The sequence below is a fragment of the Hypomesus nipponensis genome, chromosome 28, assembly GCF_054491055.1.
Source record: "Hypomesus nipponensis isolate SF chromosome 28, ASM5449105v1, whole genome shotgun sequence".
Taxonomy (NCBI): Eukaryota; Metazoa; Chordata; class Actinopteri; order Osmeriformes; family Osmeridae; genus Hypomesus; species Hypomesus nipponensis.
Window position 1 is genome coordinate 7,838,376 of NC_140388.1, and position 12,922 is coordinate 7,851,297.

The following is a 12,922-nucleotide window of genomic DNA, read 5'->3' on the forward strand; positions in this document are numbered from 1 at the left end:
AAAGTCGCATTTGGCAAAATGTAAACAGGCACCACTAGACCAAATCGCTAGCTAGCAAGGTTAGCAATCATGTCAAAGTAGCAGTTACTGATCACATGTCAGTTGTGCATATTGGTAGTTGGTCTGGTACATCAGAGACTTAACCATGAATATTTGACAAGCCACTCAAGCAAACATAAGGACAAGATGGACAAGGTAAGGACATTTGTCAATTTACACTAATGTGCATCTGCCTTCAGAACTAGCTGGCTAGCTAACTAGATACAGTGCGGTAATGCATGTGTCTAACTTGGGTACAACTCTGGTGTACTTGTAGGCTATGTTCTGCAACTATTTAAACAAAGCTCAACGTTTGCGCTTGAAGACCGAATGGCATTCAATATGTTGTAGTTTTGGCCGTTTGTTTTGACAGGGGATGTTGAATAACTTAAGCTTGCTAACTAGCCCACTCATGGTAGCTAACCTTTAGTTAAGCTGCAATAGCTAGCTAGCACTAGCTAGCAAGACTAGTACAAGCATCGGCTGAATTAGTCCAAGACTGACTGAGGTAGATAGCTAACTGCTTAATTAAACTATGTTACATGCACCTACATTTGCATGGCCATTGTTTTAGGGCATAACAATCATAACCAGAATCGTTTAACTACTGGTGAGTCAGCAACCAGCAGAACTCGGCCTGTCAGCTCTCAGGGGTGTTACTTTTCGTTTGCTGTCAGGAAAGTAAATTGTCCCCAGCTGTTCAGCCATTTGTACCGAAAACCCAGAGGGCCTTCGAACCCCATCAGCCTGGAGCACCTTCGTCAAACCCCCTGAACAAACAAAACCTCTATCAGTCAGAGCAAAGTTCAAGAAGGTAGGATGTCAAATCCAAACACATTACACACGGTGCTTCCACATACAAGTACATATACATATCCATTGAATCATACATATCAGGTATCTAGCACTAGCTCACGCAAGAAAAAACATCGTGCAGCATTTGTCATGTGACCATTCCTTTGGTTATGGAACCGTGTCTGTGACCCTATCCAGAAGCGTGTCAGGTGCTTCCTCCAGGCAGAGGCCGTCTACCACGGAGGGATTACGGGGTGACGCAGAGAACAAGCATGACTATGGCAACAGCCGTCGTTCCAGAGGGACCACGGAACCCAACGCACTCAGAGAAAGATCCTTATGTGATCAGCAAATGAAGGTCAATTCCAGTTTATCTGTGCCCTGTTGATCCACAAATGTGTAACCCTGCAATATCACGTTTATGTAAGAAAAATAAAAAATATATAATTCAAAGGCTTCAAAAAGGTCTGACTTTAATTCTTACCCTTCAGGACAAAAACACTAACAGGAGATCGCTGGAAACTCAGAGAAAAGGTGAAAATGTGCACTTTTTCTTCACAAGTAGTTGATTCAGACTGTCCAATATCTTGTTTTATTAGTTCTGCACAGTGAGTGTCCATGTTTATAAATGTGAGTACAGTATTTATTACTGTATGTATAATTTTCTAGTAGTACTGTGCCCTTCGAGAAGACCAGGCATAGCAGGATTTTAGATAACTCTTCATTTATGTGTTTCTCCTTCAGGTTTTGGAGGGACGAGATCTGCCCCGATATCAGCCGAGAGATTGAAAACAGCACAACCCGACAAAGTCACCTTCCAGGTGAAAATGGCAGATTTCCCTGAGTTGGGAATTGTGGCACCTGGAAGTCCGACACTTCCCTCCCAAGAGAAACCCGGAGGCTGGAGGTCTGTTCCTCCATCCACCATGCCCCAACCTCAGTCATCAGCACCTATTGCAAAGGTAGGTCTAATACATTCACTTTGAAGTAAAGAATGCTAATGAAACTATCCAATGTAGTAGTAATGTAGCTAATGTCACCCATGCTGAATCGTGTACCAACGTTGCCATTTGTAGGCGGCATTAAGAAAAGGGCAAAGACCCGACTCCAGTCGGGAGGTCGCCTTCTCTGAAACTGGACCCACTTCGTCAACCGTAGCACCAGGTTGTCTGTCTGAGGCCAGGTCCCAGATCAGTAGCTCTGCTCCATCAGTGACCTCCTGGGCAAACATCGCCTCTCAGCCTCCAAAGAAACTGGTCCTGAAGGAGAGGACCAGTACCAGCACTATCTCCCAGGTATAGTATGAATGCTCACATGCATACATACATGCTAATGCATACCAGTCATCCACCTGGCAATGCGTCTCCCTCTGTTCCACTGTACCATCACGGCAGCAACTGTCATTTCAGCGATTGAGTCGTCATCTGAATGAGCCCAGAGAAGGTCAATTCACATAGTCACTGATTGCTTATCATTTTAGAGGGAGGAAACGCCTGTGCAACAGGAAGAGGAAGCGTCTGAGAAGAAGAAGAAGAGGAAGAAGAAAAAGAAGTCCAAGGCAGCAGGGGAACAGGAAGTGGAGGAATCTGAGCATGTGTTGGTTCATCAGGAGCCACCCAAGTTGGAGGTAAGTTAGTTCTGCTATAATTTCTTTTAAGTTATTATACATTTTAATGTTTCATCCACCCACAGCAATCATTTAATAACTGTGTCAGTGGCCATTATCACACTGTGTGTCCCATGGTTCCAACATGGAAATCACCGGAACTAAAATTGTATCAGATATTTTTCAGAACGTTATTTGAAATTATATTAAGCGAAAGTGACTGTGTCCTCTCAGGATGAAGAGGAGTTTCCAGATCTGTCTTTTGCATTTGCCAGCACCCCTAAAGTACAGAGCTCTACTGTCATGGCAAAAACAAACAACGAGGTATAAAAATCTCCTTAAGAAATCATGAGGTGATTAAGGCCCTCTACCCAGGCTTTCACAAGGCACTCATGTTTTACATACAGTTATATTTTATTACTTTTAAACAATCCTAGATTGCTGTGTAACTTCCTAATTGATTTGATTACGGCTTTCTTTTGTAATTCTTTTTATTTCACTCTACCTGCAGGAAATTCAGAAGGAACGGACTGGTCTTCAGCCAAGTGATCAAAACAAAGACAAAGCCAGTGCAGGAAAAACTCTCCCGTCAGAGAGTAAAAAGGGACAGGTCGGCCATTTATGTCATTATTAGCTCTTACATCATCAAAATGGTCAAGATGCAGTGCTAGTGTTAATGACTAGCACTGATATCACTTGATATGAATGAATCTAAGGGGAGGGTATAGCTCAGTGGTTAAAGCATTTGACTGCAGATCAAGTGATTGCAGGTTAAAATCCCTCCCCGTGCGGTGTATCATTTGGGATGAAAGTGTCTGCTAAATGAATATGCTATTCTTATATCCACAATATAATCTTTGGTACTTTACGTAACCACAATTATTGAAATGATTATGAATTGCCACTTTGCACTCTGTGAAACGGGACAAGACCGGAGGGAAGAAGAGCAAGGTCCCTGTTCAGCTCGACATCGGAAACATGCTGGCGGTCCTGGAGAAGAAACAGCAAACCAACAAATCCATGCAGGACACCAAGCCAGTCTTCCTCTCAGGTGAGCCGGTGGATGCCAACTACCTCCTCACTCTGTTGTTCTAAGACCCGAGAGTATCGAGAGAACTCGCATCTCACCGCAACGCCGTTCTAATCTCTTGTCATCCTTTAGTTGGTGGGGCCCTACCTGTTGGCCACAAGAACCCACCCTTCCAAAAGAAGCTTCCGTGGCAGAAGGACAAGGTGGCCCACAATCCTTTGGACTCCACCAGTCCACTAATTAAGAAGGGCAAGCAGAGGGAAGTCCCCAAAGCCAAGAAGCCCACGCCCCTGAAAAAGGTCAGTCTCAACGAGTTCAGAGGTCAAACATGCATGGATATTCTACACAGAGTTCAAAAGCTTACGTTAAAATATACTGTGTTTTGTGCGTGTGTGTTTTCCTTCTGTGAAGATTATTCTGAAGGAAAGGGAGGAGAGGAAGCAGAACCGCCTGCTGGAGGAGAGAGGGTTGGTGCCCTCTAGTGAGTCCACACCCGTCATTGCCACAGAGGAGCCTTGTGAAACAGCAGACACGGCTCAGGAGCAGCTGGAGGACTCTGCAGGTCAGGGTCCCATTCAGCCAGTCAGCATGCTGTATGAAACCGTAAGGCTGTCAGAGGGATAGCTTCCATTTGATTCGAGGTTGTGTTTGTTTGATAAGACGACACGAGCAGTCCCCCAGGCCTCCCGGAGGATGAGGAGGAGGACGAGGTGACCAAAGAGGCTGAGGAGGAGAGGGAGGAAACCTCTGAAAAGAAAGAGGTCGAATCGGATGATCAGACCACTCCGACGCTGTCCTGTCCTCCCCGTCGGCCAAAAATCCACAGCCGGAAATTTCGAGAGTAAGGATAACACTAGATAAGACACCCTGGCATGTACGGTTCAATATTCACGGATGGGAACTGCCCCCAAAAAAGGCTAACGCGCGCTATCTACCCGTTCCTGTGTGTGTCAGTTACTGCAGCCAGGTGCTGAGTAAAGATGTGGATGAGTGTGTGACAAACCTGCTGAAGGAGCTGGTTCGCTTCCAGGACCGCCTGTACCAGAAGGACCCCATGAAGGCGCGGATGAAGAGGCGTCTGGTCATGGGCCTGAGAGAGGTCCTCAAGCACCTCAAACTCAGAAAGATCAAATGTGTTGTCATCTCCCCTAACTGTGAACGCAGTCAGTATAAAGGTAACCCATGAAGCAGTGGAGCTGGTTTATTTAGCTTTCATACCGCAGACGTACAGGACACAGGCACAGATGGTATTGAACATGCACTTTTTCCAACCACAGTTTAATTCCAAGGATCTAAAGTTTTATCTAGTTATAGACTTGCGAGTTTTGAAATGACTGAACAGGTTTTTGTCAGTCCTAGACAACATTCCGCCTTTTTAAATAGGACCTATCAGAAAAATAACCCAGAGATCGGTATGTTCTTGAGAAAGAGAATGTAAACATAATGAGACATCATTTCCGCATATACCCTGAATCAGCGTGAGGCTTAGCAAGTGTCAACATGTCATTAGGATTATAAAATGTAGGTATGCTTCAGGTGAGTAAAAGGAGACAATAATTCAGTGTCCCCCCTCCCCACCTCTCCCGAGGTGTCCCTCGTCCAATGAGCTCAAGTAGGCAGCACTTAAATTAGACTAAAACCAATGATCCAACTTCTTTTCCCCATTCTGTGTCCAATCAGGTGGTCTGGATGAGGCTCTACACAACATCATCGACACGTGTCGAGAGCAGGCTGTTCCCTTTGTCTTTGCACTCTCCAGGAAGGCTCTGGGCAGATGCGTTAACAAGGCTGTGCCTGTCAGTCTGGTGGGCGTCTTTAATTACGATGGGGCACAGGTATGGCACGCATAGTGGAACAAAACAAACAAACTGTCACTGATGTTTTTGTGTATGTGATTGTTGTAATTATAAGAATAATATAATAAGAATACAATGACTTGTTATAGGAACAATTATATTGTTATTTCATAACGATCTGTAATTACTAGTCATTGTGCAAACATTTACCACATCTCAGCTACCAGGCATGGTTAACACTAGTGAAAACATCTAAACAATAACATCTCCTTGTTTCTGCTTCTAGGACCATTATCACAAGATGATCGAGCTGTCGTCCGAGGCGAGGAGGGCCTACGAGGTGATGATTGAGAACCTGGAGATGACCTCCCAGGCAGAGCAGGAAGATTTAGAGGCCCATCCCAGTACAGAACCCCAGCCCCCTCCCTGCTCTGAGGAAGTTGAGGAACCCGAATACAGTAAGCGGAAGGCACCAAGGCAAACTGGTAACCCAGTTACTGTACACTCTGTGTACTGTTCCCTGAGTGTCCCCAAGGGTATTTGTCTTTTTTACGTCATAAGGATGTTTACCTGACCATGTGTGGATGATGAACCCTGTTGTGTTTTGTGTTCTCTACCTCCAGTCAAATTGTGGAAGAAAATGCTGAAGAATGAATGCAACCACAAGCTCTTGAACTTTGAGGAGAAATACAGGTCTTCCTCCGCAGGCAGTGACTCTAAAGCACAGATGACGGAAGAGGAGGCGAGCTGACAACAAAGGTGCACCAGGCTATACCAGCGCTAACATTGAGCCATGAAGGAAACACTTGACTTATTAGGACTGTGTGATTTAGAAACAGCTTATGGATACCAGAAGTCTTAGACCCTTGTCCAGGGACCAAAATAATCACACTGAGACCACTCAACAGGAATTTATTACACTGTTTAATAATAATAAAAATACTATGTGACTATCCTGGAAAGATTTAGAGGTGATATACCGAATGTGCCTAGAATGAATAAGAATCATTGACAAGTATAATTTGTGTAAGGAAGACAATGTGGCCTTATTGTTGCTTTCTAAGATTGTTGTGGAGGCTTACTTTTTTGGACAACATTGCAATAGCACTAAAACATCTGTCTTTTCTGCCACTGTTCCTAGTAAACTTGCAACTTGTATTCATGTTTTGATGTATCATTCTGAACATCATGCTTCCCGGTAGCTTTTCTTGTCTTGGACATAGCCGAAATATACTGCATCCACTGGAATGGTTATATTATGATTGTATTGCGAAGTAGAGCCAATCACTATTTTTCATGGTTTATTTTGGACTGCCTGTCAAGGGCGCATATACAATGTACATTTTTCTTCAGATTTACTTTGTCGTAGCTATTGTAAAATGATTTTCTTTGGATTGTAATTGTGTTGATTTATTTGCAAAAAAAGTTACAAAAAAAATTATAGTTTACTAGTTTGTGATAATTATAACAAAGAGCATTATGAACATGTGTATACATTGTTAGTTCTGAGGTAAATTCCTCTCCAAACAATAAATTACTTTGCATATATAATACATGCATCAAGGTTGCTTGAGTGTAACCAAAGTCTAATTCAAAATGGTTGCAGTTGTTATTTTAGTAATATGACTAGAATGTAGTATATCACTGCCAGTGTTTGGTTACTTGAGATTCTTGGAAAGAGTCAAGACAGCATGCACCCTACATTTGAACCCAAGGATGACCCTAAATGAATATGATGAATATTCACAATAAACTTGATACATATTGTATATTAACACAGAATGAAGAATGCCATGTTGATATAAACACTAGGATTGTCATAGTCTTTAAAAGTCTGTAGTTTCCCCCTGAGAAGTCCTTTTCATTATGATGTGTTTTTTTATTATGTGTGTACTGTCATTTCAGTGTCCAACCATCATTGTGGATATACACATCATTACAGCATGGGTTACATAGGCATAGTGTCCACATACCCATTCTCTTTCAATCCTGTGTTCACCCCCCCTGGTGTGGGACCTGTCTTGTCAAGATAACATGACCTCTGACTGGTGAACTCTTCTAGATTCACTTTCTCCCTCAATGGAGGGCTTTTAGGTTGTACAATTTCTCTCTGCAGTAAGAGTACATTGTTTGTGTCCACCCCACTGACTTTACTGTAGTTCAACTGATTCTCATCTAGCTCCTCTTCTGTGGCGTTGGATATATCCACGTAGCCAAACACAGTGGCGGGACAGAACATATTCACAGCGGTTCTGTCCATATGAAGTTCTTCATCCCTGTTGCTTTGGCTGTTGACCTGAATTTTGATTTTTTGATAGTTTATGTGTTTGGCAACAGGGTTTTCTGAGGCATCTATCTGTTGTTGGGCGCTAACGTTTTGGATGGACTGTAAATCCGCATAGAAAGAAGGTGGATCAAACATGGAGGTGGTCTCTGTAGAAGTAGGCCTGTGGCTTTCTGTTGGAGAATTCATCATTGACTCCTTACTGTCAAACACAACTAGATATTCCAATTGGTCTTTGCAGGACACTGTGGGAGGAAATCCCTGCTGGAACACAGCACTAAGAATGTCCTCTGGCCCCCCACTCTGGTGAGGTAGAAGGCATATCATCAGTATTACATGAGCAGTGATGTTTTTATTTTCTCTCACAAAAACATATAAGGAGGATTTGCCCTTTGCACACTCAGGAAGTTTCATTTCACAGATTAACTCATTACCTTGAGGAGTTGTCCATCAAATCCTTTTATCTTTGGACCAGGAACAGGTGGCAAAACACAATGCTTGATACTGGAAAAAAAGAGGATCCAAATGTAATTTTCACTATGGTACACACAACTATCCGTTATGGTAAATGAAGCCATGTCTGTTGACAGAAAGAATACACACTATTTTCTCTTCACAAACAGGAAAAACGTGCCCACAAAAACAATAAATGACAAAAAGACGCCAACCACAATCCAGTCTGATTTATCTGGTCTGGTATCTAGAAAACAAACAACAACAGGGTATTACTTGCGTGTGACCAATAAGTGACATTTGGCAAATACAGACTTTTCATTCAAAGAGAAATATATAAAAGGATGAAGCGTACAGTTAGGGATTTCAGCGTAGACCATGGGGCTCCATTCACTCCACGGGCCATGGTCTATCCTGCACTGCACTTGGACCATGAACAGAGCCTCGGGGGGGAGACCGTATATAGCAAACTGTGTCTGTTTGCCTGAGACATATTCCTTTAAAGGCAAACAGAAGAAAACAAACCGGTGTGAAAGGTTGATCCTGTCCCACAGAGAAGACAGTAAAACTTAATAATAAACTCCTAATTAGTAAATAGACAAAAATGAATGGTCTTGACCTCCCAGTTGTTCTCTTTCTTTTGTTTAATGCGTAGTTGATAGGTGGGTGTGAGCCATCCTGAGTGAACATCCAGCCCATGAGGTGGTTCCCATGTCATTAGCAGGTAAGGGCTGTCCTCACTTGTTAAGAATACAACTGATGCTGTCAAATTTTCCGGGGCATTGGGATACACTGTGAACACACATAAAGCGAACCAACAAAGGATCCAGAATGAGTCTTACAACTCTGTAACAGCCAGACAATCGGCATTCCACATTGTAAACATTCTAGGACTTTTGTGTTACTGAAACAATTTTATTTAAATAGAATAAAACTTTGAATTTCCTCATGGTAATACGACAAATTCAACGCAGCATTAAGGTTATGGTGAAAAGCACTTGTGGTAGGAGCTATAGGAGGAGATGAAAGTCCCTAATTACTGCAACTGAAAAAACCTGTTCATCCTCATTCTACCCAGGTTAGCGTGTACCCGGCTCTCATACCAGTCAGAATATTTCCACACTTCTGTACACACAGTAATCAATCTCTGTGTGACTATTATATGTACTTACAGCCGTGGCCAAAAGTATTGGGAGCAACATACATTTTGTGTTTGCAAAGCTTGCTGGGCCTTGGTATAAAATGACTGCTAACATAATCTCAGTAAATCATATCATCAGCACAGGAGAAAGTGTGAACTAGTTCTAGCCAGGTGAAATCACTCTGTCATTCTGATTGGATTTTAAGAGCAGGCTTACTGCTGTAAAAGAGGGGACTATTTGCATATATTGTAAGTGTTCACCCCAATAAAGCTTAAAAAAATATGAAATGTGCCTTATTGTATTCTATAGAAACATGTGAAGCATATGAAAACATTTTCCTCAAATACTGAACCAGCAAACTTTGCAGAACACAACATTTGTCATTGCCAAAACTTATGGCCACGACTGTACTTACCTATATTCATTACATCCACTTCTAAGGGGTCAGATCTGGTTCTGCCCAGGGAGTTGGAGGCCACTATTGAAATGTTGTAGGTGACCCAGATGGATGTGTGAGTCCTGTCAAAGAAGCAGGAGTGGTTCCCTGCAGACTGGTAATCTGGACACTCAAAGGTTTCATCAGTACTGCACAGAAACAAAACATGAACAATGACGACAGGAGGTTAGGAAATTCAGAACGTGACTCATGCCGTTGAAATACTTTCAGAACTCTGACCCTAGATCTTCTAATGTCCTTTTCTACAAGCACCATTTGTACAATCCAATCAATTAAAATGTCTGGTAAATGAATAAAATGTTGAATGTTATGTCCCATGGACTTATATTTACTCATCACTGATATGCAACGTAAATACCTACGGGGAGTATACACAGCACGTATTATACAACCACAGCATGTTCAGTGAAGTGCGACGTGACTTCAGTTCAGTGCAGTGCATCAATAATTATGTGTGGTTAGCTGTGCGTTCATGTGTCCAGTACACACACACAAGGACTGGCTAGAGTTTTCGTTCTTTGTCCAGAACCTTGAACGTCCATACTCACAAGGCCGAGGAGGAAACACAACATCGGCTTTAATTTCCTCTAATATAACTGACAGTATAGAGGATTCATTGGGGTTGTAAATACAGACTTCTGAAACACAGTAAACGACTTCTTAGTGGGACTAAGATCCATTATATTTTAAGTGCTTACTCTTCTCTTTGGTAGTAAAGGTGGTACATGGTTGGCAGTCCGCCATCTGAACCAGGCTCCCATCGGCATGTGAAGGTCTCTTTCTCAGGAGATCTACAGTACAGGTGAACAGGTTGCCCTGGTGGAGACACACCTGGTGGCATAGCAGAAAACCAAGCACCAACTATAAACTCATCATAATCCCAAACTAACATGGCACTGTAAATATGTTCTTAGAAATGTACTGATGCCTATGTTGCAGGGACTTACCAGTGCATATAGGGAATGGTAAAAGAAGCAGGGGCATTAGGGTGACCAGAACCGTTTCCCACATCTTTCCCCAAGTCCTCTGGCAGGAAACAGGAAACCCTGAATATGACATCACAAATGATTAAGATGCTACACATGTTTACAGGGCAGCCAGACTTGTTTTTACTTACAACAACAGACATGGAGGGGCAACAACTAACTGAACACAGGCAAGACATCTGGTAATGGACTTTAAGACTAGTCTGAGTGGCATCTGATAAGAGACTGCCTCCAAGGACACTAAGTGACTATTTACAGTAAGTCTTCAGACCCTCAGACCCAGAAATTAAGTGGATTTATCCTAAAAACGCACACACATTAGTGTTGTTATGACTGTTTGTTTTGTAGTAACTCTAATGAGCCCCGGCACCAGTAAACATCCCCTTGAAATCTCTTACACATTATACGTAATAAGTTGCTTAGAGGGACACGTGATAGTTGGGAGAGAGAAGGGTGGGTAACCTACAGGGAAATCATTCAACCTCTCTAAAACATAGATCCGTTTAGATTATTGTGCATACAGTATATTCTATCAGACAGAAATCATTTGATTTAGTTTTCCACTGAGTTGACTCTTTGAGAAAGTTATAATTACCTAAACAAATGTTAACTATTTTTTGGAAAGTTTAATATTAGAATTACAGTTTTACCTTAAACTACCCTTGCATGTACTGCCCTTCAGTCTAAAATCAACCAGAACATTTTGTAAAGGTCTAGTAAAAACAGATACATTATCTGTCATCGACAATGTTAAAGGAGATACAGGCACAGTTTTTCTCCTTAAGGTCATAGCAACGCTTGAACATAATAGCTTCAGACGAGACGCTGAGACGGTTAAGAACAGGGTAATTAAGAGCCCGATTGATAATGGTCCTTCTGATAGCTGGTGATAGCGTATTAGATTAGGTCCCTCATTTTCTCTTAAGTGGCCAAAACTCGTTGGAAAGTAGGCATCACATATATTAAGCTTATTTTCACAACAGCTTTGCTATCATGAATTCAATTAAATAGAGGTCGTGTCACTTCTGCATCACTGGTCACAGTCGTCAGTACACTATCGCTCTCTGGCCCACACCTATAGGTTCAACTCTAGGCTCCGACTCACACACGCAACGGCCACCTCTTATAAAACCCGCTTGATAACCTGTTCCCAAATTTCACGTGAAGAAATGGGAAATAATCCGGTATGGTCAAATGTAGGACTAGGAACCTGATGTTGGTGAGCCTATCTCATAGGCTACAATTACCAGAGAGCTTCAATAACATTACTGCTACGTCGCCCCTCTTTAGGTATGGTGACAGTCAGCTGTTCAAATGTGATCTAAATAATGATCTAAGTGAAGGTAGCCTATACCACCACTCATACACACCCTATACGACATACGGTTCCAAAAGTTGTTACAGAGGTTCTTTGCAGTGTCAAGGTCAACCTTGTAATAGAGACTGAGGTCCGCCATAAACAGATAATGTGGTGCTCGAAATGGATAATATGTGAACACTCAAGAGCCTAACTGGATCATACAGTCACAGCGGCATGCAGTTTTAATCTAATAGGATCCTGAGAAATAATTTCCCTCATCTACCCGACCATCCTATAGTCTACCTCATGCACTGTTGCACCTAACACAATTGAATGTATGCATGTTCGATGTTTAAAGCACTGTGGGCCTGTGAGGCACGATATGGCGTTCACTAAATGTCTGTATTGTTAGGCACTGCATGTGAAATGCCAAATAAAGCGTACGTGTACTAGCCTACTTCTAGAAAGCACACCAAACCATATTGCCAAACAATAGACTATAGTGTATGTCTTAAACATATATAGGCTACGTAGTTTATCTAGTTTATGTTTAGTCAAGTTTGGGTTTCATATCTTGCTTGAAGGTTATCCAGCAAATCAAATACAAGCCAAATACTTTCAACATTCAACCTTATGATAAAAATCGTAGACTACAATTAAAGTGCGCACAGAAAGCTGTTCCTTCGTACTCGCACTTACCTGGATGTCACTCCTTGTCAATAGGCCGACTTGAATTCTTACTTTAAAATTAACATAATTAATTCAGTGGAAGTAGTAAAATAACTTTTGTTGGCACTCAAATTTCCAATCGAAAGCCTACGCTTCAAAGCGTAGGCTATGTAAAGATAAGATATCGCCATGCGCATTTTGCATAAGTCACTACCTGTACGCTACATTGTAGTGGAAATCTTTCCAGGTATGAAGATTGTTCACAGTTCACTAGGTGTGGCCTTGTGTGACGTTGAAAACGGCCGGGGTGACTACGATAGGACGGAAGCAACCGAATTCAACAGAGCAATGGTTGCACTGCAGTC

The 12,922-nt window shown here is 42.2% G+C and overlaps 2 protein-coding genes across 2 annotated transcripts; one reads left to right on the forward strand and one right to left on the reverse strand.

Moving 5' to 3' along the window:
* The first annotated feature begins 19 nt into the window (after positions 1-19).
* Positions 20-6,424, forward strand: LOC146219825 (selenocysteine insertion sequence-binding protein 2-like). Its single transcript, XM_084694370.1, has 17 exons — positions 20-195; positions 717-853; positions 1,033-1,192; positions 1,326-1,368; positions 1,579-1,796; positions 1,911-2,129; positions 2,315-2,461; positions 2,675-2,764; positions 2,952-3,050; positions 3,371-3,491; positions 3,603-3,769; positions 3,882-4,032; positions 4,131-4,311; positions 4,425-4,645; positions 5,151-5,305; positions 5,553-5,724; positions 5,890-6,424. Exons 1-17 carry the CDS (start codon positions 187-189, stop codon positions 6,015-6,017), a joined length of 2,418 nt encoding a protein of 805 aa, XP_084550496.1. The 5' UTR covers positions 20-186; the 3' UTR covers positions 6,018-6,424.
* A 587-nt stretch (positions 6,425-7,011) lies between these two features.
* prlrb (prolactin receptor b) lies at positions 7,012-12,813 on the reverse strand. Its single transcript, XM_084694371.1, has 9 exons — positions 12,588-12,813; positions 10,550-10,648; positions 10,301-10,433; positions 9,561-9,730; positions 8,623-8,795; positions 8,359-8,500; positions 8,154-8,250; positions 7,985-8,054; positions 7,012-7,853 (listed from the first exon to the last, which is right to left on the reverse strand). Exons 2-9 carry the CDS (start codon positions 10,611-10,613, stop codon positions 7,215-7,217), a joined length of 1,488 nt encoding a protein of 495 aa, XP_084550497.1. The 5' UTR covers positions 10,614-10,648; positions 12,588-12,813; the 3' UTR covers positions 7,012-7,214.
* Positions 12,814-12,922: the final 109 nt, after the last annotated feature.

What these genes read in the sequence shown, in the direction of transcription:
- LOC146219825 (XM_084694370.1), top strand. An exon ending in GCTGGAAACTCAGAGAAAAG is followed by an intron (nt 1,369 to 1,578) that starts GTGAAAATGTGC and finishes TTTCTCCTTCAG; the next exon opens with GTTTTGGAGGGACGAGATCT. An exon ending in CATCAGCACCTATTGCAAAG is followed by an intron (nt 1,797 to 1,910) that starts GTAGGTCTAATA and finishes TGCCATTTGTAG; the next exon opens with GCGGCATTAAGAAAAGGGCA.
- prlrb (XM_084694371.1), bottom strand. Translation starts at nt 10,613, where the DNA reads ATGTGGGAAACGGTTCTGGTCACCCTAATGCCCCTGCTTCTTTTACCA. An exon ending in CTGTTTGTGAAGAGAAAATA is followed by an intron (nt 8,055 to 8,153) that starts GTGTGTATTCTT and finishes CTTTTTTTCCAG; the next exon opens with TATCAAGCATTGTGTTTTGC. An exon ending in TTGATGGACAACTCCTCAAG is followed by an intron (nt 7,854 to 7,984) that starts GTAATGAGTTAA and finishes CTACCTCACCAG; the next exon opens with AGTGGGGGGCCAGAGGACAT.